The sequence below is a fragment of the Macrobrachium rosenbergii genome, chromosome 1, assembly GCF_040412425.1.
Source record: "Macrobrachium rosenbergii isolate ZJJX-2024 chromosome 1, ASM4041242v1, whole genome shotgun sequence".
NCBI classification, from domain to species: Eukaryota; Metazoa; Arthropoda; class Malacostraca; order Decapoda; family Palaemonidae; genus Macrobrachium; species Macrobrachium rosenbergii.
In genome coordinates, this window is record NC_089741.1 from 23,293,594 (window position 1) to 23,320,937 (window position 27,344).

The 27,344-nt window shown below is 35.2% G+C and overlaps 2 protein-coding genes across 4 annotated transcripts in view; one reads left to right on the plus strand and one right to left on the minus strand.

Annotated features, from left to right (window-relative positions):
• LOC136841773 (cuticle protein 19-like) overlaps nucleotides 1-27,344 on the minus strand; it is a 414,507-nt gene that overhangs the window by 288,444 nt on the left and 98,719 nt on the right. For all 3 annotated transcript variants that reach the window (XR_010854140.1, XR_010854103.1, XR_010854095.1), the window contains one exon: nucleotides 6,335-6,585. The gene's annotated coding sequence lies outside the window, so the exon portion shown is untranslated. The remainder of the gene's footprint in view (nucleotides 1-6,334; nucleotides 6,586-27,344) is intronic.
• Nucleotides 989-27,302, plus strand: LOC136841607 (lactosylceramide 4-alpha-galactosyltransferase-like). Its single transcript, XM_067108724.1, has 8 exons — nucleotides 989-1,106; nucleotides 5,235-5,362; nucleotides 6,353-6,557; nucleotides 7,224-7,325; nucleotides 17,771-17,967; nucleotides 18,257-18,483; nucleotides 18,709-18,900; nucleotides 25,073-27,302. The coding sequence occupies exons 2-8, from the start codon at nucleotides 5,275-5,277 to the stop codon at nucleotides 25,223-25,225; spliced, it is 1,164 nt and encodes a 387-aa protein (XP_066964825.1). The 5' UTR covers nucleotides 989-1,106; nucleotides 5,235-5,274; the 3' UTR covers nucleotides 25,226-27,302.

Genomic DNA, 27,344 nt, shown 5'->3' on the forward strand with positions numbered 1-27,344 from the left:
AAAAAAAATTATTTCAGAGTCCGTAGTCCGTACACGGCCTGCCGCCGCTTGTCTCCAATTTCCCCACTCTCCACAGAGTTCGGAGCTCTGTCCCTGGACCCCGGGTCTAGCGTACTGAACCACCCTCCCTCTGTCAGTGTGTGTTGTTGTTGTTATCGTTGTCTACCATGGCTGAGGCAAACAGTGATGATAACGAAATAGCAGCAACCCCAGTTATCCCACGAAAAAGAAAGGTAATTTTACTGGTGCAAGTTATAGGCTTAAAGGTTAGGGTTTCCAGGTTTGGGCACAAATCTATAAATATAATTTCAGATTCAAACCTGGGATTTCTCAGGAAATATAGAATTACAATATATACGTTTTCCAGAATAAATAATCATGCACAGTTATTCCAGAACATCAGAGAACATGAATCTGATTTGGAAGAAGATTCTTAGAGATATACTTTACAATTATTATTGTTATTAATTTCTTTATCATGGGATAAGTGTCAGTACCAGTCATGTTTAATTGTATATATTTATTTTAAATTACTACTCAGTGATGCTATTTTGATTTTCGATGTTTTGGGGTGTTTAAAGATATGTATGAGTGGGCCTATCAACTCACATATCTTCGTGTTAATTCGTTATCAGTTTAGTTTACATTATGGAAAGAAGTGACGTTTAAGTTCTATACTTTTTTTTTACCACAGTGTTAATACATATAGTAATAATTTGTTCATAACAATTGTTCATAACATTAACTAATTATTCATAATTCCATTTTTTTCGTTTTTGTAGGGAGAAATGTTTCATTTGTATTTTTTTTCCTTATGTAAATTGCAAGATATTGACTACAAAGAAATCATACATATATTCATTATTTTGTCGAATTATAAAAATGTGTTAAATATCAGAAACAGTGTAAGATAATAATTACGATAAAATCAACAATTTTGTACGATATTTTTACTGAAAACCCCATAATTTTGAGGAGCCAGTACGATAATTCCAATCCGAGAGTGTGGCAACACTGGGGGTGAGGATGACGGTGATTTCAGTCTTCCCTGAGCACCCATTCCACCAGTACCTCCTCCACAGACATCCACGACATAAAATTAAACGGTAAGTTTAACTGATTCTCCATAATTAAGAAAATCATTGAATTTCTATATTCTTTATGAATCCGGTGAATGTTATTCATTTTATTTTCATTTATTAAACAGTTTTCTTTCGTTCTCAAAAAATTCTACGGAAAGTAATGTGGAAAAAGTGTCCCAGTCCTTTTTCACTTGTGAAACATAACAGAGTTTCGTATTTTCTTTAAACAGAAATGTCTAATTCAACAAATGTGCTTTTCTTCTTTTTGTTGAAATCAACAACGCCAGACATCAGTTAATTTCCTTTCTTCCTGTTTAAAAGTAAAATGGTTTTTTCCTGCTTCCTTCCTGCCTACAAAATCGAACAGTTTCCGATCATAGTTCAAAAAGACAGAGTATTATTCGTTCGTTTTGACGAATCAATGAGTTATCGTTTTTCACCTAAAAGATTTCCCTTCTTGTTAGGTAAACTAATTAATTCCGCTCTCGTTTTCTTGATAAAACCGGTGACCACCTTTCTTTGATTTCATACACGAAAATGAGTGGTTTAACGAAGTATCTGAATAATATGTCGTCCATCAACGTTACACAATTTTGAAAAGCCAAAGTGACCTCTTAACCCCATGTTCTTGTGACACTGATTAGTTGACCAAATTTATTACAGTGAATTAAATTAATATTCCATACATCAGGATTTCATATACAAAGCCATAAACGTTGTTAGGTGGAGTTGGGCGAAATGAGATCAAATGAGACTGGGTTCGGGAACATGGTGACAGAACTACTTCATCTCGCGACGTCGATCACCGACGAGGAACTTTTCTTGAATGAAATTCCCTTAATCCAGTCGAACAAAACTAAACTAACTGAGTTTCTGTGTCCAATTTACTCACAGTTATAATTCCTAGATAAAAATGAAATGAAAAATGAACTAAAATGTTCCAGAGGCAAGTAAGGCATTCATGGACAACGTCTTTCTGCTTTTTCAGTAAAACAATTCGGTGGCTACTGCTTGAAGCATCCAGGAGTACGATTTACTGATGCATCAATTTCTGTAAAATGGCATGACAATGACTATGGTCATCAGCGCTGGAACTAACTTATGCTAAAACGAAAATATCTGGATAAAACTGCTTCCTTACCCTTCCATTTTCTGTATGGTTATTTTTTACTAGCGCTGAACGTTCATTAACAATACACTGATATTCCGAACAAACCCGAGTATATCGAACATTTTGTGAAATAAGAACCCGCAACTTTGTTTCTTGTGGACAAATCCACATAAGAGGGGCAATCAACAATTTGAATACATATATATATATATATATATATATATATATATATATATATATATATATATATATATATATATATATATATGTATGTATATATATATATATATATATATATATATATATATATATATATATATGTATATATATATACATACACATATATATACATATATAATACACATATATACATACATACACATATATATACATATAAATATATATATATACACATACATATATAATACATACATATATATATATATATATACTGTATATATATATTATATATATATATATAATATATATATATATATATATATATATATATATATATATATATATATATATATATATGCTGCAGTCAATGCCAAGCTCATCCTTTAACTGCTGCATCTAGGTTTAATGAACTATGCAGAAAACTTCCACAATCGTAGCCTAGAATCAATAAAAGAGGCTCACAGGTTGCAGATCATAACAACGCCCCCTCAGCCCCAAAAGCAGAGCTGCTTATCTCTATCTTCTTCACACTCACACACCTCATCTAGACAGCTCTCTCTCTCTCTCTCTCTCTCTCTCTCTCTCTCTCTCTCTCTCTCTCTCTCTCTCTCTCTCTCTCTCTCTCCTCCAAGAATAGAAATAGAATATACTGTAGAATTTAGGCCAAAGGCCACGCGCTGGGCCTTTCACAGCTGAAACGGAAATTGACAGTAAGGTTTGAAAGGTGTAACAGGAAGAAAACCTCGCAGTTGCACAATGAAACAACTGTTAAGAGAGGGTGGAGAGTAAGATGGGAGAAAGAAAATATGAATGGATAAAAAAAAAAACAAGAATGAAAGGAGTTGCAACTAGGGGCCGAAGGGACGCTGCAAAGAACCTTAATTAATGCCTACAGTGCATCTACCTGACGGTACTAACCCCCTACGGGACGTCCTTCCTCCAAAGATTTCGAAACTTTAGGCCCTTTGAAAATCTATCCTCTTCCTGTGGCCTAATCAGCTAAGGCCGCTGCTCCATCTTTTTCATACAGAAATCTTTTCTGAGTCATCGTATCTCGACACTCCACATCTTTCACAGTCATCTTACTCCACCATCGACTATTCATGCTAACAGTTACATCGCCAAACTAACCTTTCAATAAGCAGAGTGGGCTCAAAAAGCATTCATTAAACCGCCACTTTTGCTTTCCACAATACTCTCTTTTTTTATCTTCCAGACCTTTTGGAAAACTCTAGAGACTCTCTTGGCTTCGCCTGTTTGTGAATCGCGAGTCGCCATCTTTATTCGTCTCACAATCACCTTTTTCATTTCCTTAATCTCCATTGCTCATTTTTCCTGTCCTTTATCTAACCTCATAAACTAACTCTTGCAAAGACTGAAGTTTACCTTTTTTTTTTTTTGCATCCACATCCCCTGTCCTTCACCTTATTTCTGTCACAAAAATACTACAGAGCCGTGACGATATAAAACAACCCTGCACCTTATTTCTGTCACAAAAATATTAGAGCCGTGAAGATATAACAAAACCCTGTCTCAGACCCACTTATAAATCAAACCTTGTTCGGTGTTTGCTTTCAACATACACACATACATACATACACATATACATATATACAGTATATACACACACATATATACATATATATATATACGGTATATAAATATAAAGTACATACATATATACAGTATATACATATATAAATATACATTATATAATACATTATATATATATATATATATATATATATATATATATATATATATATATATATATATTATTATACACGTGTCTCTGGTTTTTTGTCGTGATTTCATTCAGCGCACTTATGAATGTGCCCATTTTTTTAGGAACGTTTTCTTTAAAAGTTGTGTACTCGTGGTCAATTTGCTCTCATCACAAGATATATATATACATATATACTGTATATACACATATATATATACACTATATATAAAATTATATATATATATATATATATATATATATATATATATATATATATATATATATATATATATATATATATATATATATACATATACATATATACATACATGCACTTACACGTGTCTGAGGTTTTCTGTCTAGATTTAATCCAGTGCACTAATGAAACTGAATCCATTTTCTTTGGAATGTTTTCTTCAAAAGTTCCGTTTGCTACCATATGCCTCATGACAAAATCATATAACAAAATCACTCTTGACCGCTGTTGAAGAGTTCAGCGCTTCTGACTGATAGCCACCGTGCAATTATCTCTCTGGAAGCGACGGACACGACAGACAGACATGATGACGTTGCAGTCTACCGAATGGGACGTGCTTATAACCCATTCCATCTTTATTGACTTCGTGCTGTGAGAGACTCTACAATGTTACTGAAGAGTCGTAAACTGAAGTAATGAATATACTGAAGGGAGGATTAGAGCAAAACGCAATACGATGGACAAAAATTGAAGTATAGTTGTAGCTGAGAGTCGTAAAGTCTAAATACCGGGGTGGAAACACCCAACGGAATGAAGCCTCACTCAAACCAAGTTGTTTACGTTACGGTACATACCACTGTCCGTCAGTTCTACGGGAATGACGTAACATAAATTATCGCACAACGTATGGTGGGCTTCCAGCAACGTAAATTGATGATTCACTATATAACGGGTTTTCCATTGTGCTCAGTACTTCCTCCTGGGTGAATTACGTAAGTCTCTCTCTCTCTCTCTCTCTCTCTCTCTCTCTCTCTCTCTCTCTCTCTCTCTCTTAGTTCAATTAATCAATTAACACTTGATCATCATGACGAAGTCGAAGGAGTGATGACTTAAGAGTGATGCATAATATAAATAGTATTCATTATTCATGGGTTGCAGGTCATCCAAAAATTGAAAACGGGGACACTTCATCGAGAAAATGAGCAGCTTCTCTCGGCTGACGAAAATCAAAAGATTTTTCGGTGCTTTTGTCTTCCTTGGGGCCATCTACGTCTTCGCATCCAACGGTAAGAACTTTGTTTCATTTTGTCTTCATACAAAGATTTTTGTAAAAGGGAAAAAGTTATCACTGAACGTTAGCATGAGCAGGGTAATGAGGGTAAACAGAATAGGAAAACGGAGTGATGAATAATGAATAAATATAACATGATATTGGGACCCTAGAAGAGGCGAATCACAAATATGTGGAGCAAGAGACGGACGCCCACATGTCTGATTTAGTAATTAGTCCAGTTGACCTCATTGCACAAAATATCCCAATTTAGCCGAGTGCCTAAGAGACAGGAAAAGGAGAGGGGAAGGAAAAAGGTGGGGCTTAAACCCTAGGGAAATGACAGACATTTCTGACCCTTAAAGAAAGGAAAGGTATATGATTCATGGAAACGAAAAACAGAAGCGTTAAGAGAATTCCAGAATAACTCAGACTAAATGACAAAGACATTGAAACATAAGGACTGTAGCCAGACATTTCATAGATGTTTATGATTAACATCCATTTTTTTTAGCTTTGTTATTCTGGGTACAGCGAAATACCTTAGAACAACTGTTAATCCTAAGGATCTGGCATGTTAGCCTTAGAGCCATACAAGTGCGTCCTGTCTCCTGTGTGTTCATGCATGATATATTCTTGTACATACACTAGTAAAGTGAACGATTACACATAACTCATGATAATACCGGAATCGTGAATCATATATCTATTCATTTATCTGTTGAAGTGATTCTGTGACATTGCTTAGAATAGTTTGGGAAGGGTGAAAAATGCTAATGAGACAGCAGACCAACAATGTGGTTTACGTAAATAAAATCTACACGAATTCCACAAGTAGTTCATGACTCTTATCATGCAGCTGTTGAATTCCAGCGACACAAAACGTCATCTTAACGTCACACTGTACATTTTTATTTATTAGACCCCGCTACAAGATGCTTAAGAATAACAAAATTTCCAGTTTAACTAATTCAGATTGAAACCTCACCTTCCATCCTTACTGCAGGCGTCTATAAAGCTGAGAGGCACTTCAACAGAACGCCGCGAAGTTCGACACCATTCCAGGAAGTCCAAGACCACACATCAAAAGCAAATACAAAAGAATACATCATGAACGGTCTTGTGACTGGCAACAGTAATGGCAGCGTCTTTTGTTCCCACGAAAGTACGAGTGGTGATTCCGCTCTCCTCAGGCTGAATAATTTCTTCAGGTGACTGCTTTTATACCCTCTTGCACTTCTGAAAATAGTTCATGTTTTTTTATAAAATCAAGCAACCACAATCACAATTCTGCATTGTAACAGCCACAATAATTCAAAGATTGGTTTCCACTGAAGGCTTTGAAATACGAAAGAAAATTGATGAAAAAATGCTCCTTCTAAGTGACATTCGAACACATACCCGATTAAAAATTTTTTATTACTTCCCATTACGGAACTATTAAGAAATTGATTGGAGAAACAAATCCACAGTTATGTAAGGGTACAATTATATTCTAAAATAAGCAAAAGACAGCTTTCAAGAATCTGTACGATTCCAAAATACTACCGAAGAAAAACGTAAAAACTCAAAACAAGCGTCAGAATGAAAAGGGAAATCGTACACATTTTCGGAAGCTCTGTTTAGTTTTGTTTAGTTTTATTTTCTAGTATATTTGTACCCATACACAAATGCGGATTTGTTTCTCCATTTAAGACTCATGCGTCTGAGTATTTTTTTAATTAAAAATTACATTAGTCAAGAGGTCATTGCAACTATTACTTTTAAGTTAATCATTTTTTTATACGCAAGATGAAATCTTCAAGCCAACAGTTCATGTACCTTTCTTCTGACATGAAATAAAACGAAACATTCATTTATAGACACTACTTTTCCAGGAATGAGACTGAATGGAAGGCAGAGGGGGCTTTTAACATCTTCCTGATAGAGACATCTTGCGACTCGAAACCCAACTATCGGTCCTGGTGCAGTGTGGAGAGGTACAGAAATATGGCCGACATGTAGTTCTGGTATTTGCGACGTGTCGATTGAATGGTTCGTTGTTCCGACACTAGGGAATTCGCAATGTTTCATTTGTAATGGTTATTTCACCATTTCATTTGATGCTTGTTATTAATGTATTGTTTTTAGAACCTTTGTTATGATGTTCCTTTCTTTATAGTTGCTTTTATTGTTGTAGTTGGTTCCTAGCTTTGTTTGTTATTAGTTGTAGTAACGCTTGAGTCCCAGGAGGTTTTAGAAAGACACAGTGCAGCTTTCTTACTTCATTAACACACTAGTAAAAATAACACTTTACATATACAAGTGAAATACATATACAAGTTAAGTAGTATGAATACGAATCGAAGTGTGAGTAAGAGTGTGAGCCTTGCTTTCTTGAATCTGGTTACCGCCAACCCACAACTGGTGAGGCCTATGACCTCACTCTCTAAGGCTCTCTCTCTGCTATTCTCTGCTTCTTCCCTGTCCTTCCTTCCCTTTTTAAGGAATTTCAAAATGGAATGCCCTCCTAAAAAAAGGCGGGCAACAGCTACTGTCCAGCCCCTTGGTAGACGTCTAATTGGTTGAAGACTTATCTAAGGAAGTCCTTTTTGGGTGGATTAGTTGAATTGACTCCTCTTACGAAGGAGGGTCATTTTAAGTCACCGGAAGTATTGATTATCCGGCTCAAGTTAAAAGCTAAGCTTCACAGGTGAGACGTGTAAACATTCCTTAATGATTTCCATAGATTAACTTGCGCTCATGTTTAGGCTACACCAGCGAAACACAGGAAGTGTTGTTACTACCTCTGCTTCGTTATTTCTCTCTCCCTCTCTGTTCGTTTTATTCTTATTCTATTTTTTCTCTCTCTCTCTCTCTCTCTCTCTCTCTCTCACTGGTTCTCTTCTCAGTTCGTTATTCATATATCATTACATCACTCGGTCACCTATCAAACATTGTCCTTAATGTTTAATTAAACATAACAGTAATAATTAAACTTGCAGTAAAACATGATAATGTATATAATAAAAATTGTTTCTCCAATTGTGGAGGAAAAGACATAAGTTCATCAAAACATTCTAAAAAAATTAATCATATTAAAACATCAAATACATCAAATTATAAGTTATGTCAATTCACAGTTACATTAAATGAACATATTGACAATAAACATATGAAATCATCACTATGTAACAATTTATGTTAACATCAATTTTTAATTATTGTTATTATAGAGTTCTGTCAATAGTACTCAATACCCCTTGTATTTTTCTGATAGCATTTCTCACTATTATGATAAACAAAACAATAGTAATCAATATTATCATTAGATTTACAAATGATAAAAATTGGGGAGACAGTTTCTTTATAGTAGAAATATTCATCAACACAGTTCAAATTTTCAAGCTTCTTTAATTCTAATTGAGACTAACTTAAATTTATTTATTTTATATATGAGTAATTCTTATATGGCACATGTTTGTTGAAGTTATATGTTGTGAAAAGATGAGGTTCACAATATAATTGGTCTGCTATCACTAACTGACATGATGTTGTAAAAGATTTAACATTTTTAAACCTTATTTCTATGCTAATGCTGTGACATTTAATTTTAGCTACAACAATATTTAGTGAAAATACAAAGATTTCTTGGTCAATTATAAATGCTTCAAAAGTTTTCTCATAGTCTGTGTTACATACATCTTTTTTTTTGGTTTTGGTTTAACACAATTTCTTGAATACAGGGATAAGCATTAGTACTCTTATACAGGTTATCAAAATTACATATATATATTCTTGTTCTTTTAACAGAATACACTCATTGAATTGTTTGACAGCAAAGAATGACAAGAGTAGAGCGTGTTCTTCTAATGCAAAATGCTTGATTGTTCCCTTTTGAATGATAGTTTGTTCATTAACAATCATAGGAAATGGGTACACAGTGATTAATGTTTGTGATCCTAGTATTGAAAGGTACAACTAAAATAATTTTATCATAAAGCTTTGACACCTTTCAAGTCTGTCTATTCCTTCTTTTTCATGTTCTACAACTTAATAAGAGCCAAATAATGTGCTCAAAGCATATCCAATGAAGGGTAAGAGGGATCTCTTTGATCATTTTGACTTTTCCATGTCTCTTTATGTATAGGTTTCACTACATACAGTACATCTATGATATTTTCACTACATACATTATATATATATTTTCACATATATTTATATTTTCTTTGTATATAGGTTTCACTACATACATTATATTTGTGATATTTTCAGTACATACATTTTATTTATGACATTTTCAGTCCAATACCAATACATATACATACACTTATTTAACTCTGTCGGTTTCGTAGATTATATCTTTTGTTTACAACATTATCCACAGTACTTTCATGTCTTATTATCTATAACTTCAGTGGATCATGGATCTGTTTTTACTACTTTTATATGATTCCAGCGAACTACTTTTTCTTTTAGATCACTTTCATTAATTACTCTGTTTAATTTTAACATTCTACAACTCTATATGGTCCAGTGAACTTGGGAGACACCTTTACATTCGGCCCTTCTAGAACATGATTTTGTACATAAATTTGAGTACCCACTGTAATGTCTGGTTTAATGGTGCTTTTACATACTTTAATATTTGGCATGAGTGCTTTGAACCTCTTACTTTTTCCATTGTTTTCATGACTGTCTCGAAGTACGTCTGGTCTTCCATGCAACATAGTCTTCACAGTTATAAGTATGTCTGGGCGGTGTTGGATCGTCTAATGATATGTTAGGCATTCTTTTCTGATAACCACATAGCAAATAATGTGGGGATTCTCCTATTGTCTTATTTACAGTATTATTCAATGTGAACTGTACGTCTTCTAGTGCTAAGTCCCAATCTTCTGTCTGTGGGCTCACTAAAGTTTTCAGGATATCCTTTATTTTACGATTAGTTCGTTCTACCGCTCCATTAGACCTTGGCTTATAAGCGGTTATTTGACATTTATTCCAAAAAATTCGCATATTCTCTTTAAAAGATCCCTAGTAAATTCAGCAGCATTATCAGAAAGAAGAACTTGTGGACACGAATGTCTTGTGATAATTCTAGATTTAAGAGCTTCTGCTACTGTAGCTGCATCTCTGCTTCTTACTGGTGCGATTTCTACACATCTAGTTAGACAGTCTAAGAAGACTAATATTTGTTTATTTCCTCTAATAGTCCTTGGAAATGGACCTAAAAAGTCCATAGTTACTACTTGAAATGGATTTAATTCTGATGGACATTTCAAGTGGAGCTTTAAGATTCACGTTACCTTTATGTTGATTACAAACTATACAGTTTTGTACAAAGTTTTTGGCATCTTCACTACAATGTGGCCAAAAATAATTTCTGGTTATGATTCTGCTTGTCTTTTTTAATTCCTGGGTGTCCTGCTAACTTATGTGAGTGTGTTAGTTCTAAAACTTCTCTGATTAGTGTTTTTGGGATGTACAGCCGGGAACAACCATTCTTCTCTGTTGGCCCTGTATACAACAATCCATTTATTAATTGAAAATCAGGTTTTAAGGATTCATCTAACATTAACTGTCCTATTTGTCTGATTTCTGCATCATTTTCATGTTGTATTTTTACTCTTTCTAGACCTAAACCTACTACTTGACAACTAAACCAAAAGGTATTAGTGGTAATACATTTTTCTGTTTCTTCTTGAGATCTGGATAATGCATCTGCCAAGATGTTAAATTACCCTGGAATATATCTGAATTCTGGGGCAAATTTTAATACACTAATGAACCATTTATTGAACTTCATGTTGTTGGTAAAGGCTCTCTTTTTAAATAAGTCACAAATGGGTTTGTGAACAGTACGCACATTAACCTAATGACCTAAAAGCACGTGTCTAAATTTCTTTAGACCCCAGTATAAAGCTACACACACACTTTCTGTGGTACTATAGCTTCTTTCTGCTGGGTTTAAAACTCTACTAGCATGATATACTGCCCTCATTCTAGCTTTTGCCTTTTGTAACAATACAGCTCCTAGCCCTGTACTTGAGGCATCACAAGCCAAGTAAAAGTCTTTGGAAAAATCTGGGTAAACTAAAACAGGGTTCCTGGTCATTTTGCTTTTTAGTGTTTGAAAGGCTGTTTCTTGTTCATCCTTCCATTCATAATTAATATCCTTCTTAGTTAGTTCTGTCAAAGGTTTGGCTATTGTAGCAAAACCCTTTATAAAAGGTCTATAATAACTTACCATACCTAGGAACCCTCTTAATGCTTTCAAATTAGTAGGAGCTGGGTAATAAATTATTGCCTTTATTTAACCTGCCTGCTTGCGCAGTCCATCTTCACTAATTACATGACCCAAGTATTCTAGGGATTTCAGCAGGAACTGACATTTCTTTAATTTTATTTTTAGTCCTGCAATTCTTAAGCTTTCTAAGACCATTTCTAATGTTCTGAGGTGACTTTCTAAGTCTTTGCTAAAAATTATAACATCGTCCAAGTATACCGCAACATTTTCTATATCTATTAGAATTTGTAACATTAATCTGACAAATGTTAATGGGGCTGATGTGAGTCCAAGTGGCATTACTTCAAACTGTAAATGTTCTTTATGTGTGCTGAAGGCTGTGAATTGTTTCGATTCTTCATCTAAAGGTACTTGCCAATATCCACTAAGCAAATCTAAGGATGAAAATATTTTGGCCCCTCCTAATTAAGCTAACATATCTTGGATTACCGGCATCGGCATTCTATCTGGAACTGAGTTGGAATTTAACTTCCTGTAATCAATTACAAGTCTCCAACTACCATCCTTCTTTGGAACAAGTAACAATGGGGAATTATATGGAGATTTAGAAGGAATTACTACTCCATCTCTTTTCATTTCCTGTATCAAATTATCAACTATGGGTCTCTGTCTTATTGGTCATCCGTAATTAGGAATGAAAAATGGCTTGACTCCATCATCTAACAAAATTCTATGTTGTAGAACATTTGTTCTTCCTAGTTTATCTCCTTCTACAGCTATTACATTTCTGTATTTCTCTAACACCGGAATTAACTTGTGTCTATTTTCTGGAAAATCTGTTTTATTTACTTCTGGATTTATTTGAGAGTTTTGGCCATTTATAGAGAAAAATGCTTTTTCTTCTACTGTTAGTAAAGGATTGTTAATAGGAATTCCTATGCAAAAGACAATACCTGCGTATAGTGTTAGTCTGTTATCATGTGGACGAGAGAATTATCCATTCAGACAAAATCTGGAAATTCTTCATTCAATAACAGAACATCCTTATCCTTTACATCCTCTTTTGATCTCAAATATATTTTTGTTAAACATTTTGGATACAAAGTTATTACTCTGTTGAGTATAAATTGTACCTTATTATCATCAGCTGTGCCAACACAACATATTTCTTCTTCTTCTATGTCTGAAAAATAGCAAGTTCTGCATCTCCAGTGGTTTCTTCTTTTAATTCTATTATACTATTTCTGTCTGATTAATTTATTTTATCTAAGAGCAATACTTCATTTAGTATTTTCCCTTCACTTTCACAACTCATTACTACATTGCTGCAATTATAGGTATAGGCGCCTTGATTTTCGTTAGATTCAGCATTTTGGTGATCACCATTATTTATATCTGAGTATATATCATCTGTATGTGCACATCTCAGTTCTGTATTCTGAAATAGTGGGAATTTCTCCTTGTTATCTGTTTATTTTATCTTGCTTGTTCTGGTTACTTATCTGCTTTTCCTGTATGTCTGTTTTGCTTGTCGAAACTGTCTCGGACAAATTGATCAGATTTGGGTGAAACTTTTCTTCGTCAAGCGTAAAACATACGCTCTTCTGATTATCCTGTTTCAGGCTAATCTTTCCTTCACTACTATCTAATATTATTCCACATCTCCTCAAGTTAAATGAGAACAATACTTGTGTGGGAAAATATCTCTCTTCTAAAACTAGAAAACTTTCAATAAATTTATGACAAAATATTTATTTCTAAGTTCACATTCCCCAGACTTTTAAATCTGTTTCCCTACTATTCCTTTTATTACTCTATTTTGACCCTGAATCTTAGTTTCTGCAATGCCTAAATATCTTGTTAAGAAATTGATTTTATCAAAATAATGTTCCATTCCTCGATTAATTCTGTCTTCCTTTCTGGTTTAGATTCCACCTTTTCTTGGTACTTTGTGCAAATTTCCTTTGAAAGGAAGTCTGCCTATTACCTACTTGTCTGGAATTATCATTATACTTGTTATTTCTTTTATATGAATCATGGGTATTTCTGCCTTTCGTTTCATTTTGTGTTTCTGTTACCCCTACAAATTCATTAGAAAAATCTATCTCTTTCTTCTGGATTTCTTACCTCATTGATATTAAAGCTGTAAGGCTATCACTTTTAGGATCAATTTTAACTTTCTTAAAATCTTTTTCTTTTTCTCCGAGAGCGTTATATATCGTTCCAAATGACATGTAATTTAAAACATATCTTAAGCTAACTAAATCATCTTCATCACCAAAATCTTATTTCCTATGGTGATGTTCGTTTTTCTCAAGTCTTCCATTACTTTGTATGAAGATTCTTCAACATCTGTGTGAAGATTTGCTATGGATTCTCCACCATAAAGCTGGGTAAGGAGTTTTTTAATATTATATAAGGCATCACTTTGACTTACTGGTTCCCAGATTGATAAACAAATACTTTTAAATTCAGTTTATGTGGTTATATTGTTGAATCTTACTGAACTCCAAGTTCTATGTGCATCACCAATTTCTGAATTAACGAGAAGCAAGGCTTCATTAATTTTTGCTCTTTCATCTGTTATTCTCCCTGAAGATATTCGACTGTCTGCGTCCGCTAGCCACTTGTTCAAAGAATATGATTCTAACCTATTTTTGTCAGAATTTGAACTTTCAACTCTTCCACAGAATCATGTGGCTTGCATAATGATCGCTGCTTGCGCCACTGTTCTAAATTGAAATGTGTTAGTATTGTTGCTACTTGTGTTATTATTGTTAGTATTTTCTTGAGTTAATGGCACTGGAATTCGACTATGTCTAATTATTGTTGGTCTTAAATGGTAATGTCTATGTTTAATGGCATTTAACAATTCATCAAATGAATCCTGCATATTACCAGTATGCTAAAAATCATAAGAAATTCATACACAAATACACAACAGTATTCAAAAAACATCATCAAAAGCATGTTATGTTATTAAAAATTCCTATCTATCAAACATCAAAAAAAATCACAAGGAAAAAATATTTTTTTTGAGAGAGAACCATAAAAGTTTTATAAACTTTCTGAGAGAGATTTTTCATACACTCACAGAGAGAGAGAGAATTAAAAATAACTTTCCAATCACGACTTACTTAGTTCGGTTGTGTTGCTTGTTATCACTTTTCCTCTTCACAACCAGCACTGTAGGCACGTCATTTGCTGCAGACACGTCGTATGCTGCAGACACATTGTTTGCTGTAGACGCTCAGGATATGACTCCTGGTTTTGAGTTTGACTAATATAGTCCTTTTCTTTCTTTGCCAACCTTCTGGAATTTCCTCTGCTTCTTAGAATTCGCAGTAATGTTTAATTTTAACGGGAATGTACATGTGAAATGCACTCATCCGTTTTTTTAACAGACTGTGTAAAAAAATCTGTTTTGTGTTTGTGTCTATAGCTACCAACACAAAGGCGTTGTTGCTGCTTCACTGGTATATTGCGTTGTTTCTCGTTTTCTCTTCGGGGTTAAAATATTTCTTAGTTGTGGGTTTTCTGAGCGGTAATGTTTTTAAAATCTTACTTCACTTCAAATCTTTCGACTGTTGACGTTTGTAGCGGGATGCTTGCGTTCTCGTGGTTCAATCTTTGTTTTCGTCAATGTTATGATTCACCTCGTCACCTGTTTGGAGTTCTGCTTGTCGATTCGTTATGGTTCACTTCGTCACTTATGAAATTCTTGTGTGTGTAGGCTAACTGTTCGTTCATCACCCTGCACTTTTACATCTTCTCGGATCCTATGCCGCTGGCACCATTTGTAATGTTTATTTCACCATTTCATTTGATGCTTGTTATTAATGTATTGTTGTTAGCACCTTTGTTATGATGTTCCTTTCTTTATAGTTGCTTTTATTGTTGTAGTTCGTTTCCAGCTTTGTTATTAGTCGTGGTAACATTTGAGTCCCAGGAGGTTTTAGAAAGACAGTGCAGCTTTCTTACTTCATTAACACACTAGTAAAAATAACACTTTGCATATACAAGTGAAATATATACACAAGTTAAGTAGTATGAACATGAATCGAAGTGTGAGTAAGAGTATGAGCCTTGCTTTCTTGAATCTGGTTACCGCCAACCCACAACTGGTGAGGCCTACGACCTCACTCTCTAAGGCTCTCTCTCTCTGCTATTCTCTGCTTCTTCTCTGTTCTTCCTTCCCTTTTTAAGTATTTTCAAAATGGAATGCCCCTCCTAAAAAAAAGGCAGGTAACAGCCTCTGTCCAGCCCCTTGGTAGACTTCTAATTGGTTGAAGACTTATCTAAGGAAGTCCTTTTTGGGTGGATTAGTTGAATTGACTCCTACTACGAAGGAGGGTCTTTTTACATCACCGGAAGTGTTGATTTTCCGGCTAAAGTTAAAAGCTAAGCTTCACAGGTGAGACGTGTAAACATTCCTTAATGATTTCCATAGATTAACTTGCGCCCGTGTTTAGGCTACATGAGCGAAACACAGGAAGTATTGTTACTACCTCTGCTTCGTTATTTCTCTCTCTCTCTCTGTTTTATTCTTACTCTGTTTTCTCTCTCTTTCTGTCTCGCTTCTCTCTCTCTCTGTTCTCTCTCTCTCTATATATATCACTGGTTCTCTTCTCAGTTCGTTATTCATATATCATTACAAATTAACTGAAGGTGTCTTATGGGAGTCTGGATCAAATTAAGTTCGCTAGTTATAAATTTCTACTGGGAATTTCCGATTAGGAATTTACATTGAATAGAAAATGTTTACTAGAAAAGAAGCATATGAAATAATATCTCCCCCAGTCTCCCTGCATAGAAAGGGAGAGAGAAAGTTAGTTAGAGCTATTTTACTAAAGTAAAAAAAAAAAACTCTCAAATGCATTGCTGTAGATAGTTGAATAATTGAGGTAAAAGCAGTGGTATATATCTATTATCCATACAAATACACTATATCTGGGCATATTTTCTCTTATGCAATTTCTATTAAAGGTAATGGCACCGTTTGCAGATACTATCTTTTTATCAGGACTTTGATTCAGTCTATAATTTTTCTTCTTCTCTTCTGGCATCTTCTCAGGAATAATGAATAATTATTCAAGATTCTTCCTATAAACTTATTCTAGTCGACGGGCCATTTCCTCGCTCATCAGCGATGTCTTTAGGACTAAATTGACAAGGTTTTTACTACAGCATGCAGACTTTTGAAGTTTAAACATAACTTCATTGGGGTGCTGAATTGGTCAGTGGGTCTCATTCTCTCACTGGTGGTCTGAGCGGCAGCATGGGCATTCCTGGCGCTCCATGGGATGAGTCCTATGCCACAGCTTGCAGCAAATGGCATGGGCAAGGGCATGATTCCGAAAGCCAATAGTCTTGATTTGATTCATTGTTGATAGTCGTGTCCCGGGGTATTCTGTCGCTCAAAGAATACTTAGAAAGCACACAGACTATGCACAGAGAGGCCCGGTTCCACAGATTGCAAATAGCAGAAGCTCCGAGCATAAATCAACAACAGCCTGCATTATGCATATAGCGGGACATGGACTTCTCCCTTCTTCAAGGAAGCCATAGGACATGTGTGAGAATCTGAAGGGAGACATGAGCAACAGAACACCCATATTACTCACAACGAAGCAAATCAAGACTACTGGCCACACGCCGGAATCATGCCCTTGCCCACGCCATTTGCTGCAAGCAGCGGCACAGGATGCATCCTAAGGAATACCAAGAATCCCCATGCTGCCACCCGTAACACCAGCGTGAGAATGAGACCCGCCGACCAATAGAAATTCAGCATCCCAATGACATTAAGTTTAAAATTTAAGTCCACATGCAGTAATAAAAACCTTGTATGTCAATTTGTAATTTAGTCCTGAAGACGTTGCCAAAGAGCGAGGAAACAGTCCGTCAACTAGAATAAGTACATGCAAAAAATTTTGAATAATTTTCCCCCATTCCTGAGAAACTTGCCTGAAGAGAATAAGAAGTATAGACTGACTCAGTCTACATAAAAACAGTATCTGCAAACAATCCTGTTAACTTCAAAAGAAATATACATACACATATTATATGTATATATATACTGTATACATATTTATAGATAGATATTTATTCAATTATATTATTCGGATAAACTGCAGTATATATATGTATAAATATACATATAATGAAACTACTGGAATGTTTCTCAATCCCCAGTATGGCCCAACAGAATCCTAAAGGACTAGTATGGTACGTAATGACCTCCCCAGTCGTCGACCTCAGCGATGGGCTGGTGAAACAGCTCCTCCAGAAGTACAAGAACTTGAGACTTGTCACAGTGGACCTGGATGACGTTTTCGAGGGAACACCGTTGGAAGAATTATACAGGTCAGGCGCCTGGTACTCTAATGCAAGTAAGTCTCAATCAAAGACGTTCACTGAGGCTTTTGGAAGAGCTCTCCAGGTCAAAGGCTTGGAGGTAAAGAAGTCAAAGGCTAACCGCTCAACCTCAAGCCTTTGGATGAGCTATAATGTCATCAAACTGTTGATCCTATTTTTTTTATTTGTTCATTGTTTTATTTCACTGGTTCTGTTTTCTCTTTTATAAGTAGAAATTCCATCTGTAGATTCTAGTACAAAAAATTAATGAGCCTTCTGGCATGGTTTTTCAAGTCACAATAATTAACTAAAACCGCCCTCCAGCAAAATGGCCAGCAGCTAATTTAAGCAACATGATGCGCAATGCTATGGTTTGGCAAGCCGGAGGATTCTACAGCGATTCGGACGTCATCTGCATATCCCCTGTGACTGAACTCAGGAACGTTATAGGACTGGCCTCATTCAATCTCGTCAACGGCGCCAACTTCCACTTCGACCAGCATCATCATATGCTCGAGAAATTCATGCTCTACCTGAATGAACATTTCAACGTAAGGCACTTGCGGCATTTGCGTTACTCTTGCGATGGCATTTTACATGCTCTTATTTTATTTATCTTATGAATCAGTTTGGCGTCACATCAGATAACAACTTTCCCATTACTGTAATATCTGTAATACTGCAAGTGGAACTGAAAGCTGGCGAAAGCAGATAGCATATTTCCCAGGTCAAAATAAAATTCATAATTAATGACCTCGTTATAATATCAATTTCAGCCATCTGTGTGGGGTATGAACGGCCCTCAAACAGTCTCAGCAGTAATAAGATCAGTCTGCAAAGAGGACATCCTTCACCAAGACCTTGAGTGTGGCGGTGCCAAGATCCTGCCCCACACAGCGTTCAACCCGATCCAGCCCCATCTGAATTCGATGTTGTTTCAGAAGACGACAGTCAGAGACATGCATGAGGTAAGTGCCTCCTAAGGCTTCAGCAGTGTGCTTCGGGAAGAACAAAATCAAAATTCTAGTCTTGCCTTTTATATGCTCCATAAAAGCTCCCTGTAATATATGTTCATGTTGATAATACTTAACATTCATGCTTGACGATGTTTTCCATATCTAAAGTTTCTGTAAGCTCTTCAGCAACAGTTGCCTTTTTTAATGAAAAAGTTTTCAGCCCATAAGGGCTCTCTTTATAACTGGATATGTTAAAATGTACACTCGGCAAGGAAAGTTAGGATACAGTTTTTTTTAAATCTTTGGACATATATTGCTCAATAATGCGACATCTGGCAACTTTAAAAAGGGGAGGAGCTTCAGTCTTATTGTGTTTGTTTTTTGCTTGACCTCCTATAACTTTCAATCATATTCTACGATTCTGAAATCACTGATACTTAAATGCAGTAGTAAGCTTTACAGTATTCGTTCAAGTTGTAATTTGCAGCGATAGTTCTGAGCAAAATAAGCATTTTTCGACATAACCTACCAAGTAACCTTACACAAATGAATTTATGATACCACAATGAACAGAATGCTTGCATAATCAGAAACGCGATCTTCCGTAATGAAATCAAGAGTTAAAAACGTGGAGAACAATAAAGGAAAGAATGCAGTGTTATGAGAGAGAGAGAGAGAGAGAGAGAGAGAGAGAGAGAGAGAGAGAGAGAGAGAGAGAGAGAGAGAGAGAGAGAGAGAGTCTGCTGTTGTGTAAGCCTAGGCCTATATGTAGAGCTACTCATTTCATTATTTTTTTTTTTTTTAGAGTGAGCAACACTTTATTTGTATAGTATGTTTTAGCACTGGAGAGAGAGAGAGAGAGAGAGAGAGAGAGAGAGAGAGAGAGAGAGAAACTATGGCAACGTCAAGAAATGTCCAGTTACTTGTGTTTTCCCGCTGAAGTTCTCGCAATGCTCCTCACATCATAGAGAACGCTCTTGCGGATTTAAACAGATTTGGTCAACCTACCGTAGCTGTCAACATTTACTGCCATTAATTCCAGCTGACTTAACACCGTGAAATACAAAAACGAATGTGTAAAAATTAAAGAAATTATTATTATCTCGTATGATGATGCCATAATAAGCATGTTCATAATGGAAAACGAGTAAATATTGCCGTTCTGATAAACAGTACTACACCGAGATATCCACACACTATCTTTTAGATCTCTATGAACGAAGTCATCTGAGAAATTCTGATTACTTCGGACATGCATAGTGTTTTTAAGTAGCCTATCTGAAGGTTTTTGTCTTGCAGATTTAACATATATGATATAATTTGCATTGTATTTTCATATTCTAGAGTAAATTTACGGAGATTATGTGTTTTCTGTAAGAAAAAAATTAAAATTCGATGAACGAAATCTAATGAAAACTGTATCTTCACTTTCCTTGCCGAGTGTACACTTTAATACATACATATAAATATATACATACATACATATATATACATACATACATATATATACATACATACATATATATACATACATACATACATATATATACATACATACATACATATATATACATACATACATACATATATATACATACATACATACATATATATACATACATACATACATATATATACATACATACATATATATACATACATACATACATATATATACATACATACATACATACATATATATACATACATACGTGATGATTATTATCACTTTTGTACGTGATTCATTTATCACACATTACCACAAGTGAAAAATAAGAAGCGGGGTGTAGGTCCTGACCGGTTTCGACTTTATTTCCAAGCCATTGATGAAGGACTGATACAGAGTATGAGAAGTCACAAATATATATACTACAGGAACAGTACTGACGAACATGCACAACCGTTAGAGACTACATATCGCCCCTCAAGCCGGTGTCGAGGTAGGAGTGGCCTTCAAAACTCATTTGGCTAAAAATCACAATATACTCTCAAGGAACGATGCTGATAAACAAACCATACGCGACCCAAGATCCACACCTGACAGGTGTCAGGGAGGCGGAGTTTGGAAACTCATTACTGTACTACTGCTACCCCTGTACTGTGTTTACAAATATGATAATCCTATTTTCATACATCTCTACTGCCTACCTTAAAATTTAAACAATTTACAAATTTCTTTTGATATTAAAGAATCAAGTTTATACATCCCTTGACTGATATTCATATTATGGTTGTAACTTTCTTTTATAAAGCTAGATTCAATGATATTCCTTTCCAGTGCATTATTAGAATGTACAATCCTTTTTGCCCCTTCCCAGTTGATAGCGTGATTGTTCTCACTAACATGTTCCCTTGTGCATATCTCACACATTTCTTATGCTGTTCAATTCTTTTTTCCAGTGCTTTCCCGGTTTGGCCAATATAAAGTTGTTACAAGACTTACACGGAGTTTTATATACACACCCTTTAGTATTGTCAGGGGAGTTCTTGATAAATACATTTTTCATTGTTTTATTGTTCTTAAATGCGACATTAACACCAAAATTCTTAAGATGATGAGGGATATCTTTCATATTATTATATAAGGTAGAACAAGCAAATTTTTTGTGTTGTAAGGTTCTTTTTTGGTTTTGATACATTGTCTTTTTTGCCGCTTCAAATGCACTGTTTAATACGCAATCAGGATATTTCAATTTCTTGCCTGCATTCCTAATCTTGTCTATTTCATCATCAATATATTCAGGGCTACATACACGTAATGCTCTTAAAAACATAGATGAAAACACTGACTTTTTAACCTTATTGCTTTGTCCAGAATAGAAATGCACGTAGGAAGAAATATTAGTGGGTTTTCTATACACACTATATTTAAACCCATTACCATTTCTTCGTATGAGGACATCCAAAAAAGGTAAGCACCCATCATTTTCCATTTCCATAGTGAATTTAATTGATGGTACTAATTGATTTAACTTGGCAAAAAAGTTATTTACATCTTGGTTCCATGGCCATACACAAATTATGTCGTCAACATACCTAAACCATGTTACATTACGTGGGATTATGTTGTTTAATATTTTTTTTCAAAAAATTCCATATATAAGTTACTTAACACTGGTGATAGAGGGTTTCCCATTGCCATACCAAAATTTTGTGAGTAAAATTTACCATCAAATTCAAATTTACAATCTTTCACACAATTTCATCAGTTAAATTAAAGTACTTTTAGAAAATGGGATATCCAGCTGTGTGTTCTCTAACAATTCAGATAAAAACGCCATCAGATCATCAATTGGCACCTTTGTGAATAGTGATACTTAATTGAACTGATTAAATTATGTGTGAAAGATTGTAAATTTGAATTTGATGGTAAATTTTACTCACAAAAATTTTGGTATGGCAATGGGAAACCCTCTATCACCAGTGTTAAGTAACTTATATATGGAATTTTTTGAAAAAAAAATATTAAACAACATAAGCCCACGTAATGTAACATGGTTTAGGTATGTTGACGACATAATTTGTGTATGGCCAGGGAACCAAGATGTAAATAACTTTTTTGCCAAGTTAAATCAATTAGTACCATCAATTAAATTCACTATGGAAATGGAAAATGATGGGTGCTTACCTTTTTTGGATGTCCTACGAAGAAATAGTAATGGGTTTAAATATAGTGTGTATAGAAAACCCACTAATATTTCTTCCTATGTGCATTTCTATTCTGGACAAAGCAATAAGGTTAAAAAGTCAGTGTTTTCATCTATGTTTTTAAGAGCATTACGTGTATGTAGCCCTGAATATATTGATGATGAAATAGACAAGATTAGGAATGCAGGCAAGAAATTGAAATATCCTGATAGCGTATTAAACAGTGCATTTGAAGCGGCAAAAAAGACAGTGTATCAAAACCAGAAAGAACCTTACAACACAAAAAATTTGCTTGTTCTGCCTTATAATAATAATATGAAAGATATCCTACATCTTCTTAAGAATTTTGGTGTTAATGTCGCATTTAAGAACAATAAAACAATGAAAAATGTACTTATCAAGAACTCCCCTGACAATACTAAAGGGTGTGTATATAAAACTCCGTGTAAGTCTTGTAACAACTTTTATATTGGCCAAACCGGAAAGCACTGGAAAAAAGAATTGAACAGCATAAGAAATGTATGAGATATGCACAAGGGAACAGTGGTATATTTGTACATGTTAGTGAGAACAATCACGCTATCAACTGGGAAGGGGCAAAAAGGATTGTACATTCTAATAATGCACTGGAAAGGAATATCATTGCATCTATAATATGAATATCAGTCAAGGGATGTATAAACTTGATCCTTTAATATCAAAAGAAATTTGTAAATTGTTTAAATTTTAAGGTAGGCAGTAGAGATGTATGAAAATAGGATTATCATATTTGTAAACACAGTACAGGGGTAGCAGTAGTAATGAGTTTCTAAACTCCGCCTCCCTGACACCTGTCAGGTGTGGATCTTGAGGCCGGGTATGGTCTGTTTATCAGCATCGTCCCCTGAGAGTATATTGTGATTTTTAGCCAAATGAGTTTTGAAGGCCACTCCTACCTCGACACCGGCTTGAGGGGGGATATGTAGTCTCTAACGGTTGTGTATGTTCGTCAGTACTGTTCCTGTAGTATATATATTTGTGACTTCTCATACTCTGTATCAGTCCTTCGTCAATGGCTTGGAAATAAAGTCGAAACCGGTCAGGACCTACACCCAGTTTCTTATTTTTCACCTGTGGTAATGTGTGATACATATACATACATATACATACATATACATACATAATATATATATATATATATATATATATATATATATATATATATATATATTATATATTATATATATCACACCACAGTTAAGAAATGAAACATGGTCTCGGCTTTATTACTACCAAAGCCATCTTTGTATCAGTCCTCTGGAGATGGCTTACTTAGCAATAAACCCGAAACCGGTCAGTATCTACAGCCGCGTTTCATTTCTCGCCTGTGGTGTTTGATGTATAAAGTCACCTGTAAAACTGATTACAGCACAAGTATATATGGATATGCAGTATACATATATAGTATATATACATACAAGACTTCATCAAACGGTGGTTGTCAGTAAGACGATCGTGGATTACTTTATACAACATATTTTAGATGAGATATAACAAGGGCACGATTAAAATTAAAGGAAGATAATCCCTGGCAGAAACCTCGATCTACCGTTTCAAGTCTCTGTACTGACTCATACTGAGTCAACCGACTCTTAGTAACTCCCTCAAGCCGCTTCTCCACACTCGGGCCATTTAATGCTGGTGTCAGCAAAAATCAAGGTCTGATCTTATTGGCTAAGGTCTAATTGTTATCAAGAGAACGGCAATTTTTCTTCTCACATAATTTAGTGCTTTTCTTGGTACTTATCCCATGAATTGTCCGTTTCAATAGGTCGTTCACTCTGCGGCTGTATGAGCCCCCCACCCCCACCAAACCCGTGAACCCCTTCCTTGTCGTTTCATTTCGAGGGGCCTCTTGAGCAGACGTTGGGGTCCCTGGGCAGTCACTGGAAACTAGGAATTACGCCTCCTTTAATACCAACATCTCAGCCCTAATGCGGAGAAGCTACTCGAGGGAGTCAGTGCAGGGCCTTGAAACTGGTGGTCGCCAGTGACTACCTTCCTTTCATTTCAATCGTGTTCGTTTTGTAGCTCACCCAAAATATATGATTTGTAACTTAATTCACATGGGCTTCTAACTGGCAAATACCGTTTCATCAACTCTCACACCCACACACATATATATATTATATAAATGTATATATGCATACAAATATATATAATATATATATATATATATATATATATATATATATATATATATATATATATATAATATACAATTTATATATACATATATATATATATATATATATAATATACAATTTATATATATATATATATATATATATATATATATATATATATATATATATAACATACAGTAAGAAAGATAAGTGTGCGTGAGGGGGTGGGGGGAAGAGAGGCTATTAGAGCTTCACCAGGCCGCAAAAACTGCAAAATATTACTACAATTCCTAGCATTCGATATGTACGCCACAGTTGCGTGAACAAAATAATAAAAAAAAACAATTAAAAAGAATTCTATCTAATTCCAGAGATTTCCAGGTTCCTACACAATTCACTTCTGGAACAGAAAAACTCGCATGTTGCCGGCGATCAAGGAGTCCAGCACAATATACGATGAAGCTTCGAAGAGCTTTTGTCCTTTAAGCAGAGAGTTAGCTACAAAGAAATCGAAAATCTACTGAAGTGAGGCAAAGTGTCCTGATCTGTCAGAAAAGTGTAAGCAAGTTGCAGTCTTGTAGAAACTAAAACTACATGGGCTTGCACACATGTATGAGGACGTATATACAATGATCAGAACATGAACATTATGTATGCATACTTATTCGACCGTGAACATCACACATGTGCATACATATTTGAGTGTGCACATCATGCTTGTGCTTACTTATAAGAAAGTACCCAGTATGGCACTCAAAAGTGCGCCAATTCAGTTCCGAAGTTCACTCCAAGACAACCCTGTTCTTGTTTAAGTCTTTCTAGCATTCAAGTAGGACAAGTCATATGAGGCTTCTGGGATGGAAAGTCTACTAATAATATGGTCTCTAGGCTCTACTGCCCTCTACACAAGACTAATCTTGAGGGGAGGGGTCACTGAGGTGTGGGGAAACTGCAGTGGGATGGATTGGCTAAGCCTAGTTGACTCCTACAAAAATAAGAATACTTCAAACGCATGTTCTTCTTACGAAGGAAAGATCGTTTAGTTACAGTACCGCAATGGGGAGAAAGTTATTTATAAACCATGAAAATGGGTAGGATAACAAATGATTAAATAATTCCCTGGTTTCTGAACATCAGGAAAATTAACCAATAATTCCTGACACTTAGCAGCACACTAGGAAGGCATGCGAAGTAGTTACAACCCGTAGCAAAAGCTTAGGCCTCTGGCAATCCACACTGAAGAGAGAAACTGGTTCATCTTGTATCGCCTAATTCGAGATGAATCGGGAAAAGGTGCCCTACCCAGTTACCGTTCCTGCAAAAGAAAGTAACACACGGGACAGACTTGGCATCTCCCTTTGACTGTGATTTCCTAATTATGTAATATTGCTGCCCTTACTAAAAATCAGTGTAGTTAGAAGATAAGGCCCATGTTACCTTGCGTACGCCAGGATAAACATGAACACTACCAGAAATATAGATAACCTAAAACAAACTAAATAACTAAAGGTTACTGCAGAGCTGTACTCAAACGACCATCTTTATAGCAAGGACATCAGGTTAAACTTGATGTAATGACTACGTATGGTCTAAAAATAATGTTGTAATCTAATTTCCTAAAAATTGAAGAGATATTATTTGGAGTTTGAATGACCTTCGAGTTTTCTTCAGACGGAAATAAAACAATACTTAGGGTAGTACAAGACTCGTGGACTGCGAAATAAAAAGATACGCCCGCTGATTGTCTCAAGATTCCTACTGTCCTACAGAAGGGTAACGACGTTTCACCATGGTCTTCGTCTCGCTTTGAAACGTTCACAGGCAAAATGCTTTGCTAAAAGAGTAGTGGACATCTGCAAAACGACAATTCTCACTGATAATGAATCGGTATTACAGACTTATGCGCGTATTGCTAGGAGTGATGGTAATGTTATTTATTTCAGAGGTATTACTCTTGATGTCTTCATTGCTGAAATACTGACAAGTGTCACAGTGCAAGTAAGTACAGGAAAACATTCATAATTTAACCATGTCTACTTTGGAGTAGTGTAACTACCATACATCAGAAAGAATAGTGCATGTCTTTGATAAATAATAATCATACCAGGTTTTTGTCTGCTTGCTTGTTGTCACGGAAACACGGAAAAATATTTTTAATTAGAATTGGGACATATGTTGTGAATGGCAACAAGAATTCTTTGTAAATCTCTTTCACAGACTCCTACCAAATGCATAAGGCACTGCCTTGCTCAAGTGTAAATTTTTAACAACAAGAGAAGTATAAACATATATACAATCTTTTTTGTACAGATGTCAAGGATACCTGTTATGCTGCCATTATCCACCCTAGTTTGGAATATTGTACTGCTGTCACATTTGGGGTACATCATATTTTCCTTTCCTTACAGAACGGAATGCATCAAGGACAATTCTAGTGGTCAATGACTCGCAGCTTTCACTCCCTTCTATAAATTTTCATTCTTTCCGCCATAAAGTTTACAACCACTTTTTGTTGGCATTACTTCTGACAATGCTCAATAGATCTGACAGAACTTTCATCTTCCTTCTCCTGCTCTGGAGTGGCATCTTAATGCCCGTTAGGGCACCAAAACCCTATCCTGAAAAAAAAAAAAAAAAAAAAAA